General features: G+C 36.0%; 1 protein-coding gene across 1 annotated transcript; it reads right to left on the reverse strand.

The window, feature by feature from the left end:
- Positions 1–1,519: 1,519 nt before the first annotated feature.
- Positions 1,520–9,972, reverse strand: LOC114720026 (ubiquitin carboxyl-terminal hydrolase 5-like). Its single transcript, XM_028905613.1, has 13 exons — positions 9,645–9,972; positions 8,311–8,565; positions 7,690–7,834; positions 7,513–7,572; positions 7,324–7,419; positions 6,824–7,225; positions 5,986–6,126; positions 5,733–5,903; positions 4,822–5,079; positions 4,573–4,721; positions 3,494–4,069; positions 2,276–2,549; positions 1,520–1,922 (listed from the first exon to the last, which is right to left on the reverse strand). Exons 1-13 carry the CDS (start codon positions 9,782–9,784, stop codon positions 1,779–1,781), a joined length of 2,811 nt encoding a protein of 936 aa, XP_028761446.1. The 5' UTR covers positions 9,785–9,972; the 3' UTR covers positions 1,520–1,778.
- Between the last annotated feature and the right edge of the window lie 3,031 nt (positions 9,973–13,003).

The following is a 13,003-nucleotide window of genomic DNA, read 5'->3' on the forward strand; positions in this document are numbered from 1 at the left end:
ATGGTAAAACTAGAAAGAGTCTCTCACAGATAATGTCTATATATAGCATCCAAATGACCCCAGGGGGAATAGCATTTAAATGAGGACCCTAGATAGCTGGACATGGATTAGTCTGAAAGGTGTTATATATTTGGTGGTTTTGAATAAAATGCAACTGTTTAATCAATTGATCTGAAAAAGAAAACATTATAAGAATTTATTTTTTTATTTTAAAAAAAAAAACTTTCCTAAAACAAACTAGGATCAAGGAAAAAAGAACGGTCGAGCCAGAGTTTGGCTGGTGACAAGGACCACCACAAAGACTGATGTGACCATTTGATGGGGCACACTGCCCGTTCAAGATAGCATTTGCCATGTGCCCGCCATTAATATCGGCCCCTTCTATAACTTTTGATTCCAAACAATCAACGTTCATGTACATCCAATAATACTTCAAATAAGGTTGTTTAATATTTGTGATTAGCTAACAAAAACTTATATCTTCATTTACCTCCAATTGTCTTTAATTTGAGGATTACAATAGGTTAACCACCATACATACAAATTTGAGTAAAGTATACTATATCTTATCTTAATATAAAATTTAATTAACTAATTTAAAAAGATTAAAAATTAATTAAATTAGTTATTTGTAATAAATAAGTGTTGTTTTTCTTAAGATACTTTACTATGTGTATTAGATAGAATTACAATTTGATAGAATTTTTAATATGTGTATCTATACAAGAACTAGTTTAGAAAAAATAGATAAATATAAAAATAAAGTCTTATATTTGGAACTAAAAAATCAAACAAGTTTTTATATTAAAAAAAAGTAGTATTTAATATATAAGTGAAGTTGAGTGTATGAATTTTGTGATGCAAGAATTTCGATCGACTGTTGAAGGAGCATGATTACAAATCTGATCAACAAATTCTGAAATTTTACTAGAGAACTAAGACATTCTGATTTGACGTTATGTTTCCGTGGTCAATTACCAAAAATGTTTCACGTAAAAAGACGTTAGTTTTTTTCATCCGTTTAACATTTATCAAGTTGAGGATAATGCAAATCGAGAGCATGAAACCCTTCTAGTTTCAATCAAGAGTGAACTTTTGATCATTCAAAAGGTGCAACCGTTTCTCTGGGGCCGACGATTACCATGTTTATTATTATGCAGAAAAGGCTTCCTCATCATCTGTTCCTCTACTCAATTGGGACGATTAATTTGATCAGATGAGTAGCTCCTACGCCAACGTCCAATGACTCATTGAATATTTGTGCCCATTGATGGCTTCTTTTTTAAGGGGTTTAGGGAAAATAATAGAGAACCAACCAAGAGGAAGCATGAGGAAGCTCTCAAAGCAGGCATTTTCCCTGGTGTAAATATCTAATATATCCTGCAAATTCGTGAAAATATTGAAAAATAAAAGGGAAAACAAAAGAAATAAGGGCAAGATCTTTAACTCTTCCTGTTTGACTAAGGAAAAAATAATGTCCAATACAGCGGCCACTTCAGAAACCCATGAATCCAATTTTAAAACCTTCCCCTGAAACAGAAAGGCCATCAATCAATTACATCCACATACTACATTTCTTTTTTTTGTGAAAACTCATTTGTATGTTCAATAGGCATGTGCTCTTCCGTACATGTAAACGCCCAGATGATCTGGGTATTGCTAAACTATCTCTCTCTCTCTCTCTCTTCTTTCTCTTTGTTTTAATAGTACTTTTATGGAGAAGATGGATGGCCTTGAAATCTGCTTTTGGGGTGTAACAATGGTCCATCGGTGCCTGACTAAGCCCCATTGCTGATGGCTGCATCATTAGTCTTCACCCTCCGGTAAAATAGAACGTAGGCTGCTGCACTAGCAACCTCATCCTCACTTATGGGTGAAATGTGGCTATCATCGAAGTTATACCACCTATTTTCTTCCAAAAGCTGCACATTGTGACGATAGTGTTAGGAGAAACTCCTGAGCACACCCAAGTTTACCAAAAATTTGTATACAAACTGGGTCGTGAATAAAAGTATGCGAAGATAGTACACATCTCATGCTTGATTAGTAAATTTGGTGCACAATCAGGACAGCAATGCTACTACACAGAAAAATCCGGTAAAATGTAAATGGTGGAAACCAGTTTGCCCAAGACGAAGACAAAGATTGAATATGAAAAGCAAAGGATGTGACAATACCCAAACCCAAGCTATGAATATATCTTCCAAAATCTAAGGAACTTTTAAGGCCATAGCAACTCCAGAAAATAAAAGCAAATACAAAGTTCTCAGCTTACCTTGATATGCGCTGTGTAATGCCCACTACCCATGCTACCATAATGGTTTGTAAGGGCATATAATTCATAGATTTGTCGTCTGGAGTTGTTTTTGTTGGCTATATAATTTGTTAAGTCGAAGTCATGAATGGGAAAGTTAACAAAAGTCTCTAGCTTATGCTTCATTGACCGGCTATATGAGAACCTCTTTAGATGAATCACCAGCACCTCTGGAAGCCTCCACAAGTCAAGCTTTTTGCTTGCTTGCCGTCTCTCTTTGCACTGAGGACAGTACCTATATCATATTCAGATAGATGTACAGTTAACATAGAACTACTATTTGGCACCACCATAGCTAAGAACAATCACTTCTGCAGTTATAAAATTTCTTCCCTTGCCAAAAATTTTATGCAGCATAAAATCAAATAGGATGTGTTTGTAAATATATAAAATACAATGCAGCATATGCATGGAATCCTTTATCTTAAGCCATAAGGTTGTGTATATAATCACTGATGATGCCCATAAAATGTTATAACTTTATCTTCGTTTTAGCTCACACCAACAGGCTTGATCAGGTCAAGGAGAGTTATTCAATACTTTGATGATAAAAAGGTACAAATCCGGAGGCCAAATAGCTAAAACAATAAATCACATAATTAAGTCATATCCTAGCAAGGTTGCTTGTTTAAGAACTTGGTGCTTCATATCCTTCCTTCGTGCTGCATTAGCTATCCTGTTATGGATACTAAAAAGAAGGTGGTATTTAAATGTTTACAACCGAAAAAATTGTTAGTGTTTCCAGTCCAATCCAGTGCTCAAAGAAAATATCATGCCACTATCATAAGACTTCACAGGATGATCACTTTTCATTCTTTTTTCCCCCTTCTCTTTCTTTGGGCCATCGATTACCTTTCATACTTATAAAAGGAGGATATAACCCCATGGGAGTAAAATCAATAAGGTGCAACATCACCATCCATCATCACCCTTAGTTTAGAACCAGCAACAACTCAAAGAAGCTAAAGACGGCCAGGAGGAAATAGATTCCTCCTCTAGCATGACTTGCTTATTGCCCAAACTAGTGACATTTGTTGGAGGCAAACAAGAACAATAATTGCCTTATGAGAAGATTGATAGAGTTGCAGATATTTATCAATGCACACACCATATTAATCTCATCAAACATGGGCTAGAAGGGCAGGGTTGCAGATGAGAGAAGGTCGAGGAGAAACTAACCACATATCTTCAGGCACCAGAGGTTCTTCACGCAGAAAAGCTTCCAAGCAAGTATACAAAGAGAGAGGTTCAGTACGAGCTTTCTTGGTCGCAGGCCCATATTTTAAAACTTCTGGCAAATTCTCAAGTGGCTGAGTATCATACTTTTCCAGAAGCTTCTGTGACCAATCAACATATACTAGGACTGTTGCAGAAGACGGAGACAGTTTCACCACTTTTTCCTCTCCCATTGAGAGATCAATGCAAGCATTAGTATCATCCACTAATTGAAGAGGTAACTTAGGTATTGGTGCTTTGGAATCAGTGCCATCCTTATTTGGCAGATTTGACGACATGGTTCCAGCAGATGCTTCGACAGGATTAGTCCCACTGCCTTGATCTGATGTTGCTCTTGGGATGCTGGATTCAGAATTACTAGCTTGTTCCACATTACTGCCTTTCCTCAAAAGAGGAGAGAGCATACGATGAACCATTACCTGTATATCACCTCTTGTGACTGCATCATCGCATGAGATCAAGGAAACAATAGGTGTTCCATATGGTTTCCATCCTGATATGGTCTGGGACTCACTATTCCTAGAACACAAAATTTACACATGGAGGAACATCAGAAAGCAGTAAAGACACCAAAAAGAACAGCATACAAAATTATGTTCAATATAATGTACACCGTGATGATGTAATGTGATGCAGCCCTGCCATTTCACCTTTAACATGGGTCCAGAGAAGAGGAATTCATAGATTTAATGAAAAAGTTAAAAAAATGTTCTATATCTAGAATCCATATAATAATATATTTTTCCTGAATTACAATTGTAAAAAAACGACTGATGTAAGAAATTACATAGTTAATATGTTTATTATTTGTGCTTGTTTGCCTCTGCTTAAAAAAAGCATTTTTGTACTTTACAAAACAAAACTCCTCTCACATATTTACCTCATACAGCACAAAATTACTCAATAAGTAAACTCCCTAAGAAAGTTTCTATTTGAACATTTTATTACAAATTCAAGTTGACTTCAGTGGCACATATAACTAGCACATAATATGACATGTAAGTGAGAGAAAAAATACATACTGCTCCCTACGGCGGTGTATTAGCTGGAGATATTTTGTTTTTTTGTTGATCTTCGGAATCTTGTAAGCAGCAAGATGGTCATCATCTTTAACCGTAGACAATGATATGAGAGGGTCTTCTAGAAATCTTTGGATCAAATGGTTACGTATCTGCAAATAGCAGACCAACATAATAATGTACCTAGTTAGAATAGAAAACAGCAGTAACTCCAGCAAAAATGTGTAAAGTTTAATATATTCTAGCACACACCTCCACAAGCGACAGCCTCTCATTAGGCTTCAATGAACAAGCATTGCTAAGTGCCTGAATCAGATCTCTGCAGCGCCCCTGCTTAGGCACTGTCACAGTACAAGCAGATGGCAGGGCAGTTCCATCGCAAGTAAAAACTGTCACCGTCATAGTCCTAGTGGTGGTGGACTGAAGTGGCAAGGAAAGGTACATAAAAGGATCAAATGTGACAGAGACTTTATTGCAAACTGGACAAACCAAAGTTGATTTGTATTGACCCTATCAAATGAAGAATTATATGAGAAGGTGAATTCAATAGGAACAAGAACAAGAGAACAAAGAAGACACTGAAAACATTTTCAACAAGTAGTCTGGAGTCCTGTGTTGTTATAGTGGACATACAACAGCAGCATTGACAAACGTCAGACATGTCCTCAGAGAAGGTGTAAAAACCATGCATGCTGGAAAGAATAATTTTCTCGACTTACAACAGTCTTTCTCTTCGGGACAAAGCACACTTCATTTGTGAAGAAACCTAGAGTGGTCCTGATGATGCATGGAAGCAACCATTTATAAGCCATATTTGCTTTCATAGTGGTTTTCCATATGCCACACACATACTGGCGTCATAAATAACCCTATTAAAGATCCACCACATTTGCAGACAGTAAAACGGTTCTTGAACTTACACAATTCCCCACCTTATGATGCAAATAAAAATGAATTAATAAACAAGTGTACAGTTCCTCGACAAGGCATACCACTTCAATTATTCTACATGGAATACAAACATATATGTCAAATTTCATTTGCAAGGCACTCTATGCAGCATTGTCAGTCCATAATATGAGGAAAAGCTGTTCCTGACAAGCTAATATCAATCCATTAGCAACAAGACAATGAAACATTTTTAAATAACCCACTTTACCCACCTGACACACGTCAACAATTATCGAATCATTACGAGCAATATGATTTGCCCAATACTCATCAGCCACTTCCTCATCCGGTCGACCATCAGCATCTCTAGACTTTATATATGGTTTATGTTTTACACGATTTAGATCTTCATGGAGACCATCAAGTAGGAATGCTAAAAGTTCCTGAAAATAATGAGCATGTATTAATAAAGATTATATGACAGTAACTAAAGAGATGGTACAAACTTTCAGTCAGCAAACCAACCTGAGAATCATGCTGATTGTGACCACTGAACTGAGGTGCAAAGCGTGCAAGCTTTGCTTTAAAAGGTCGGGGAGCAATTGGGGTTCGCCCAGGTGCCCATAGCTTTCGAAGCAACTCACCAAACGCAAGGGCTAGTTCACCCTATTAAAGGAAGATTAAAAATGATTTTCTAAGTATGATTTTGTATTACCCCTAAACACGTATACAAAATGTCAGTCTGATGTTAAGCAATACTCATCAATTATGATCTAAAACCCACAATAATAATCATATAGTAGGCAGAAAGTCATTCCCGATGATGAATAGAAACTATTGACTATCAAGGTGAGCCCAAGAAGTCGCAACTTTGAACGAAGGTTTTGTGAATTTACAGAAAAAGTGATTATTAAAATCCTATGAAAAGACAGACATGCAAACAAGATGAAGAACAAAATCTTCATAGAATGTAACAGTAAAGATAGTCATTTTCAATGTATAAAAGATATCATAATAGATAAGCACGATCACAGATTCACAATAATAGCTTGCTTGGTGTGGCCAACACAAACCATCTAGATTGTGATCATAACCTGAGATAAATTCTAAAATGAAATACAGAATCAGTGAGTGAAAGAAATTGATAAATCAACAAAAGTCTCTGCTAGCCACTTCAGCTACTGGACGTGCATTTTAACAATATAAGAAATAATAAATCCCAGGACCATGTGGTTAACTTACATATCTATTGACTAAACTACATATCTATCTCAAAACAAAATCTCACTTGAAGCTTCATAAAGGAAAACTTTCAAAGAGAAGTAAACAACTTCAAGCTTATTGCTTTTTATATAATACTTACAACCATGCCCAATGGATTTTGCCAATTTATCTCTTGATGATAATCCTCCCGAAAGTACCTAGCAAACTCCGGAGTATGAACAAGACACTGGATCGCACTATTCATAAAACAAGTATTGCCAAGGTTCAGCAATCCAGTGAGACCACCTGAAGAACCTCTCGTGCTAACACCACTGGTTCCACAAGTATTATCTACGTCTCTAACTGTAGAAGTCAGGTTTTGAGATGAGTAAAGCTCAGCGTTATAGTTTCTAGGTGCTCCCTTGCTGGCAGATAAGCCGCCACCAATTGATAAGCCTGACTTGGATGGCTCTGCAAGAGCAGAACTTGATTCCCTCAGTGCAGATCCATTGTCCTGAGCAGAACTTATGCTATTCATATTGTTAAGGACCTCCACAAGAATCTGTACGAGTTTCATCAGAAACCAATGAAAAACAAAGATGTCAAAAGGTAAGCCAGAGCAAGAGGAATATCAATACATCAGAGTGAGAGGAGACCAACATCCTGGTCCATTTGTATATTGGCATCATCAAGTGTTTTGTCCATGTCATTCATCAAGGCATGCTTCCGACGGCCATAGTAGTCCCAAATGCGTACCTAAACAGATGCAACCTTTTGATTACTACATGCTGAAGGTTAAAAACCATTTCTTGATATTACAGTTTCAAAAGGAATCACAAAGAGCTTCACTTGTTCTGACTGAAGATCAAATATTTCACAAGCTTTTCGGTGAAGCTGTCCAACAGTTTCCTGCCCAAAACATTTCAACTCTAAGGTAAATAGAGAAACAAAAAAAAAAAAACAAAAAGGTTCTTGCAACAAGTGCTGAAATTATAATTTGGCTCATTATTTCCCGTCACATCATACCTTCTTGCTTATTCTTATAGTGGCCCGATCACCTTTTGGCATCACAAGTAACTGAAGCCTTAAAGGATACACCTCTACGGCCAATTCTGTCTGTGAAAGACCTGAACAAATGGCTTTCCTGGCCAATGTAGGACCACCACCATACCTAAAACAATAGAATCGCCATTATTGTCAAACATCGTAATATAGCTATATTGTCTAATAGATGGATATGCACTGGATAATGATTTCACTGATTGCATCTTCTCTTTTTAGGACATAGAGGAATGCGACCAGAAATCAAATTTGCAATTCCTTCATATGTTTTAGTTCTTCCACACAACTAAATCATCATTTCTTCATACAATAGCAGTAAAATATCAAAATCCCCCCCCCCCCCCCTTCTTATGGCTCAAATCAACTGAACTTGATTTTTTCAAACAAGGGCAAATGAAATCTAACATGCAGCTTAACAATTAACTGCTCAGGATGACATCAGGTTTACCCATCAACAAGTTAGTACCTACCAGCAGATTGCTGAAAGATACCACGAAAAGAAAGAAATCAGGAGGGGGGGGGGGTAACTATTTTCACTAATGAGACGAAGTGGATTTAACCTGAGCAACAAGCAAGCAATCTCACCATAAATATAATTGATTCCAAACATCTCGGGGAAGCAATACATAGTCTCTGCCCTCTAACAAAGTATCATGGATCTCAGCACCTGCCCCAGAATCCTCAGACGTTCCATCATATATCAAATCAGAATTATCAATACCAGATGGCCTTTTTAAAGCATTTAAATTAGCCAAATCACAATGCTCTGAAAAGGAAGCCCCATCATATGCATTGTTTGTTTGGTCTTGGTTCACATATTCAATCCAATGCTGCCACCATCTGCAACAAATAGATCAGAAATAAGTGTGTTTTTCCTTGCTGATTTATACATTGCGGTGGGTGTAGATGAAAGAGACAAAACCAATGCATAGGAAATGAAGAGAAAGGCCAGTTATTGTCAATGTAAACGAATTATGTTTGTCTCTTCATATGGTTTGTCAGCAAACTTATGAAAAGACACACATAACTTTATCTCTGCTATATTGACAAAATTTTAGTTTATACTAACATATCAACTAAGAAAGGCAATGTTCTTCAAGCTTTGTTTCCCTGCATTGGAGACCAAATCTCAAAAGAGCAAAAGCTAAAAATGAAGAGAGAGGATTACAAAGTCAGGAAAAAGATATTAAATTACATCAGTTACAATAAACATACAAAAGCAATTATTGAACATCAATTTGGACGCACAACGACCCAGATAACAAAGAAATTGACTCGTGAATCACTGCAGTACCAACAGCAGAGTCAGAACAGTTAGATTTCAACTTCAGTGCTCCACAGAATGGAAAAAGGTTTAGAGGGCTCAGAGATTACAGCCACCCATTGAGCATCATTGCCTAACAGACTAAATCTAAGAGATACCCACTTGAACCGCCTCCCCCGCTTTGATAGTGAATTATGAGACTTGTTATTATTGTCACAGAATTGTGTAAAATTTGCAATTAACAGAAAATTATTGGCCATCTTCAAAAATTTATACTCGAATGAGCAGAAAAAGAATAAAATTGGGGTCCAAGCACAGAATAAAACCCCCGGGGTGGGGATCAGCAAATTCTGACAGCGCACCATTTTCTCAATCGAAACAATGTCAGAGTTCTATAATCCAAAACAGAACTCGGCGGAGAAATGCTACGATTCCCCTTCACTTTGTGCTACTCAGTTCTCCAACCTTAGCTCTCTACTACCATTTGGTCCTCCAAAACCGGTTTTTTCCCATATATTAACAAAGAAAACAACAGCTTCTCCCACGGAGCATTGTATTGTTCACAAGAAGCGTCAGAATAACCTAAGAATTTTCAGCGGAACAAAATAGAAAAAGAGAAAAGAGGGAAACAGGAGGAAAGAAAAAGGAATCGAACCTCTGTGTGATCAAGTAAAAGGTCTCCCCCTCTTTGATATTAGCTTCGGCAGCGAGGGCAATGTCTCTTATCATAATCCTCTCTTCCTCTGGGGTCAGCTCAGGGCTACTGGTATTGCCACATATGGACAACTCTGCCATCTATCTGGGAGACAGAATTTGCGTTTCTTTTCCTTCTCTGAGTAAACAAAGGCAGTTTCGGGGAAGAAATTGGAAGATGCTCTGAAATCCGAAAGTCTCAGCGTTCAACAGTAGTTCCGATGCCGGTTAAACCCGACGAGCGCACCTCGCTCCGGACATGTTCGACTTCGCTTGGAAAATCACTTGGCAAACTTATTTCATTTGTGGGGTGAAATTTTTTTTTTTTTTCCGGCACAGAAAATCAATATCATCAGGGTCAAAAAAAAATGTCATCAGTATAAAGTATATACTATCAGTTCTTAATGTAAGATTTTGTTTTATTTTTATTTTGATCCTAAATATAATATCTCAATCCACTTTGTCTCTCATATTTATATATTTTTTCTCAAAATAATCCTTCTAAAAATAGTAGTTTTATCCAATATATTTGATTAGTAAGGATATTTTAGGAAAAACAATATTTATTTGTTACAAATAACTAACTTAACATCTTTTCTTAATCTCTTCAAATTAGTCAACTAACTCTTATAATTAGAATCAGATATAGTAAAATATAAGAAAAGCTTAGAAATGGCCAACATTAATTATTACCTCCAGTACTTAATATATATTTTTTTACTAGCATACTTAATATAAAAACTAGTTAATTAATTTGAGTAAATTAAAAAAATAGTTAAATTAGTTATTTATAATAAATAGGTGTTGTCTTTTTTAAAATATCCGTGTTAATTAAGTGTATTAGCCAAAACTACTATTATTATAAGGACTGTTTTGAGGGAAAAAATGAATAAATGTGAAAGAGTAAATTAAGGTCTTATATTTATGATTAAAATAAAAATCAAACAAATTCTTATATTAAAGATTGGAAATAGTATTGCTTATGAATAATGTTTTTAAATTATAAAAAATTTAGAATAAGATTTATTATGCCAGTAATGTGATTTTTTATATATTTTATATTTTATATTGATACTGATATTAATTTAAAAAAATCGTTATATTTTAATGTTACAGGAAAAACTTTTGGATTGAGAAGTTGCATTTCCTCCATATTGTAACAATTTGTAAGACAATTAAAGTAGTCACTTGTGGATCCTTTAAAATTTTTAAATTCTTGAAATTCCGCCAACTAAGGAGTGGAATTCATCGTAAATTTCATATTTCGTATTAACTATTAACAATGGTATACTGATAATTTGTAGTTTTAATCAATGATGATATTAATAAAGTTATAAAAAGTCATAACATTCACAAATTATAAATAAACAAACGCAAGTTCTCCCAACCTTTATGTAAATGTACGAAAATATTTTAGTTCTAATATTGGATAAGTTGTTTTATTTTTTTTAAGAGCAGTTCAATGATTATATAAGCCCTGCAATAGTTGGCCCCAAAAAAAAAAACCATGCATTAAATTCTCAACAATCTCTTCCAGGGGACTTGAACGGGTAAAACACTAAAACCAAACACAAATCAAGAATCAAGAATCAAGAAATAAATTAAAAAAAAAAAATCTATGACCTGAATCCCAATAATAAGCATGTAGTAGCACTCCAATAATCCTGCCCTATCGATTTGCTACGAGGAAAGTAGGAAACCAATTGTCTTCGTTATACAGTACAGAGCCGAAGCAGTGTTTCTCATACTTTCAGGTGAATGATCACACAGGAACTCAAAATACCCAACAAACACGAAAACCTCAATGAGCCCATGCGAAACCGAAAGGATTCCTTGTGAATCACCAAACATGGGCATGGAGGCTGGAGGGATTTGAATTGAGTCTTGTTCGATGGCAAAGCTGAGAAGGCGCGAAGCACAGGTTATGAGCAATTTGCCAAATTCGTGCACTTTAGCAGTTTGCCTCCTCTATTCTATGCACTGTGGCTAAGCTTCTGAAGCTTTGGGGTGCTTTTGGATCCAACCACCTGCTTGTTCAGTGTTTGGAGCTGGTTTCAAAAACATCCAAATACCACAAGTCAACCACGTAGTGAACTTTACTTGAAATGATCGGTCATCCGGGTGTAAAAGCCTTCCCTGCAAAGAAACAGCAATATCAGGCTCCTTATTTGGTTGTTCCGGTGAAGTTGGTCATTGTATTGGCATGTTTAGCTTATTTGTCACATTTCTTCATTGTTAGTCTATTCATCATCTCCACTTCTATCTCCCACTAATCATAGGAAATTGCGAAATTAAGTACTAAGGTTCTGATGCCTTCCTTCTGGTGAATGCTATGCTTTGTTTTCTGGCTGTGGTGTTCTTCCAGTGCTTTTCTCTGTCTGCATCTGTGTTATCACTGCGAAGTGATTTTACTAGCACGAAATAAACCAGTTTGAAATGGCTTATAATAGCTTTTCAATTATAATTTACAAAACATAAGATTAGTACGAAGAGTTTTATTTTAATTTAGATAAAACTTGTTTATAAGTGGTTTTAATCATATTTCTACACAGGGCCAAAATGCTGCCTACAAGTTGCTGCAATTTTATTGTTATTTTCGTTGTCACATTTTCCAAGGAACTAGACTTTACGAGGTAGGGGAGGGGAAACTACGACAAAGTTCTGTTTAAATACATACTAAGAGAATGAATGTGAAAAGACTTCGAGGATAAAAGCAAACAGTGATGATGTGGACAAAAATGAAGATAGCATCAGGGACAATCTTAATCTTGTATTTTTTGAAATAACAGTTTTAGAATGTTTAATTTTTTGAGCAAAACATGCAGGAAAAGATAAGGGGGGATCATTCATTTATTAATTGGGTTTTGGCACTAGAATCTGTGCGTCCGTGAGGCAGTAATTCACGGGGACAAAAGTCACATGCAGTTAACTTGCTTGTAAAATAAAATAAATTTTTCTTGATCAAGGGTGACTTTCTCTGTTCTGTCGCAGTACAGTGTGCTCTGAAGATTAAAGACAGAAATAGGGTTCAGCCACTACGCGTATTTATGATTGAGTTCCATCTGGTTTTGGTTCATGAATCCCTGAAAGATTAAAGACAGAATTAGGGCTTGCGATTGAAACCTTGAAAATAAAATATATTCAGTATTATGGCTCTTGATCGAATGCAGAGATATTTGAGAGAAGACACGTGACAGCTTCTCCAACATGTACGTCCTAAGAAAAACACACTTGAAATTTCGGAAATCTCAAGTCTATTTCGTTAATTAAATAGTCCCAAAATTTTTCTCATCCAGTCGTGGGAAGAATACGTGCCTGTTT

Source organism: Neltuma alba, unplaced genomic scaffold, assembly GCF_004799145.2.
Source record: "Neltuma alba isolate B1F8T4 unplaced genomic scaffold, ASM479914v2 tig00011962_pilon, whole genome shotgun sequence".
NCBI classification, from domain to species: Eukaryota; Viridiplantae; Streptophyta; class Magnoliopsida; order Fabales; family Fabaceae; genus Neltuma; species Neltuma alba.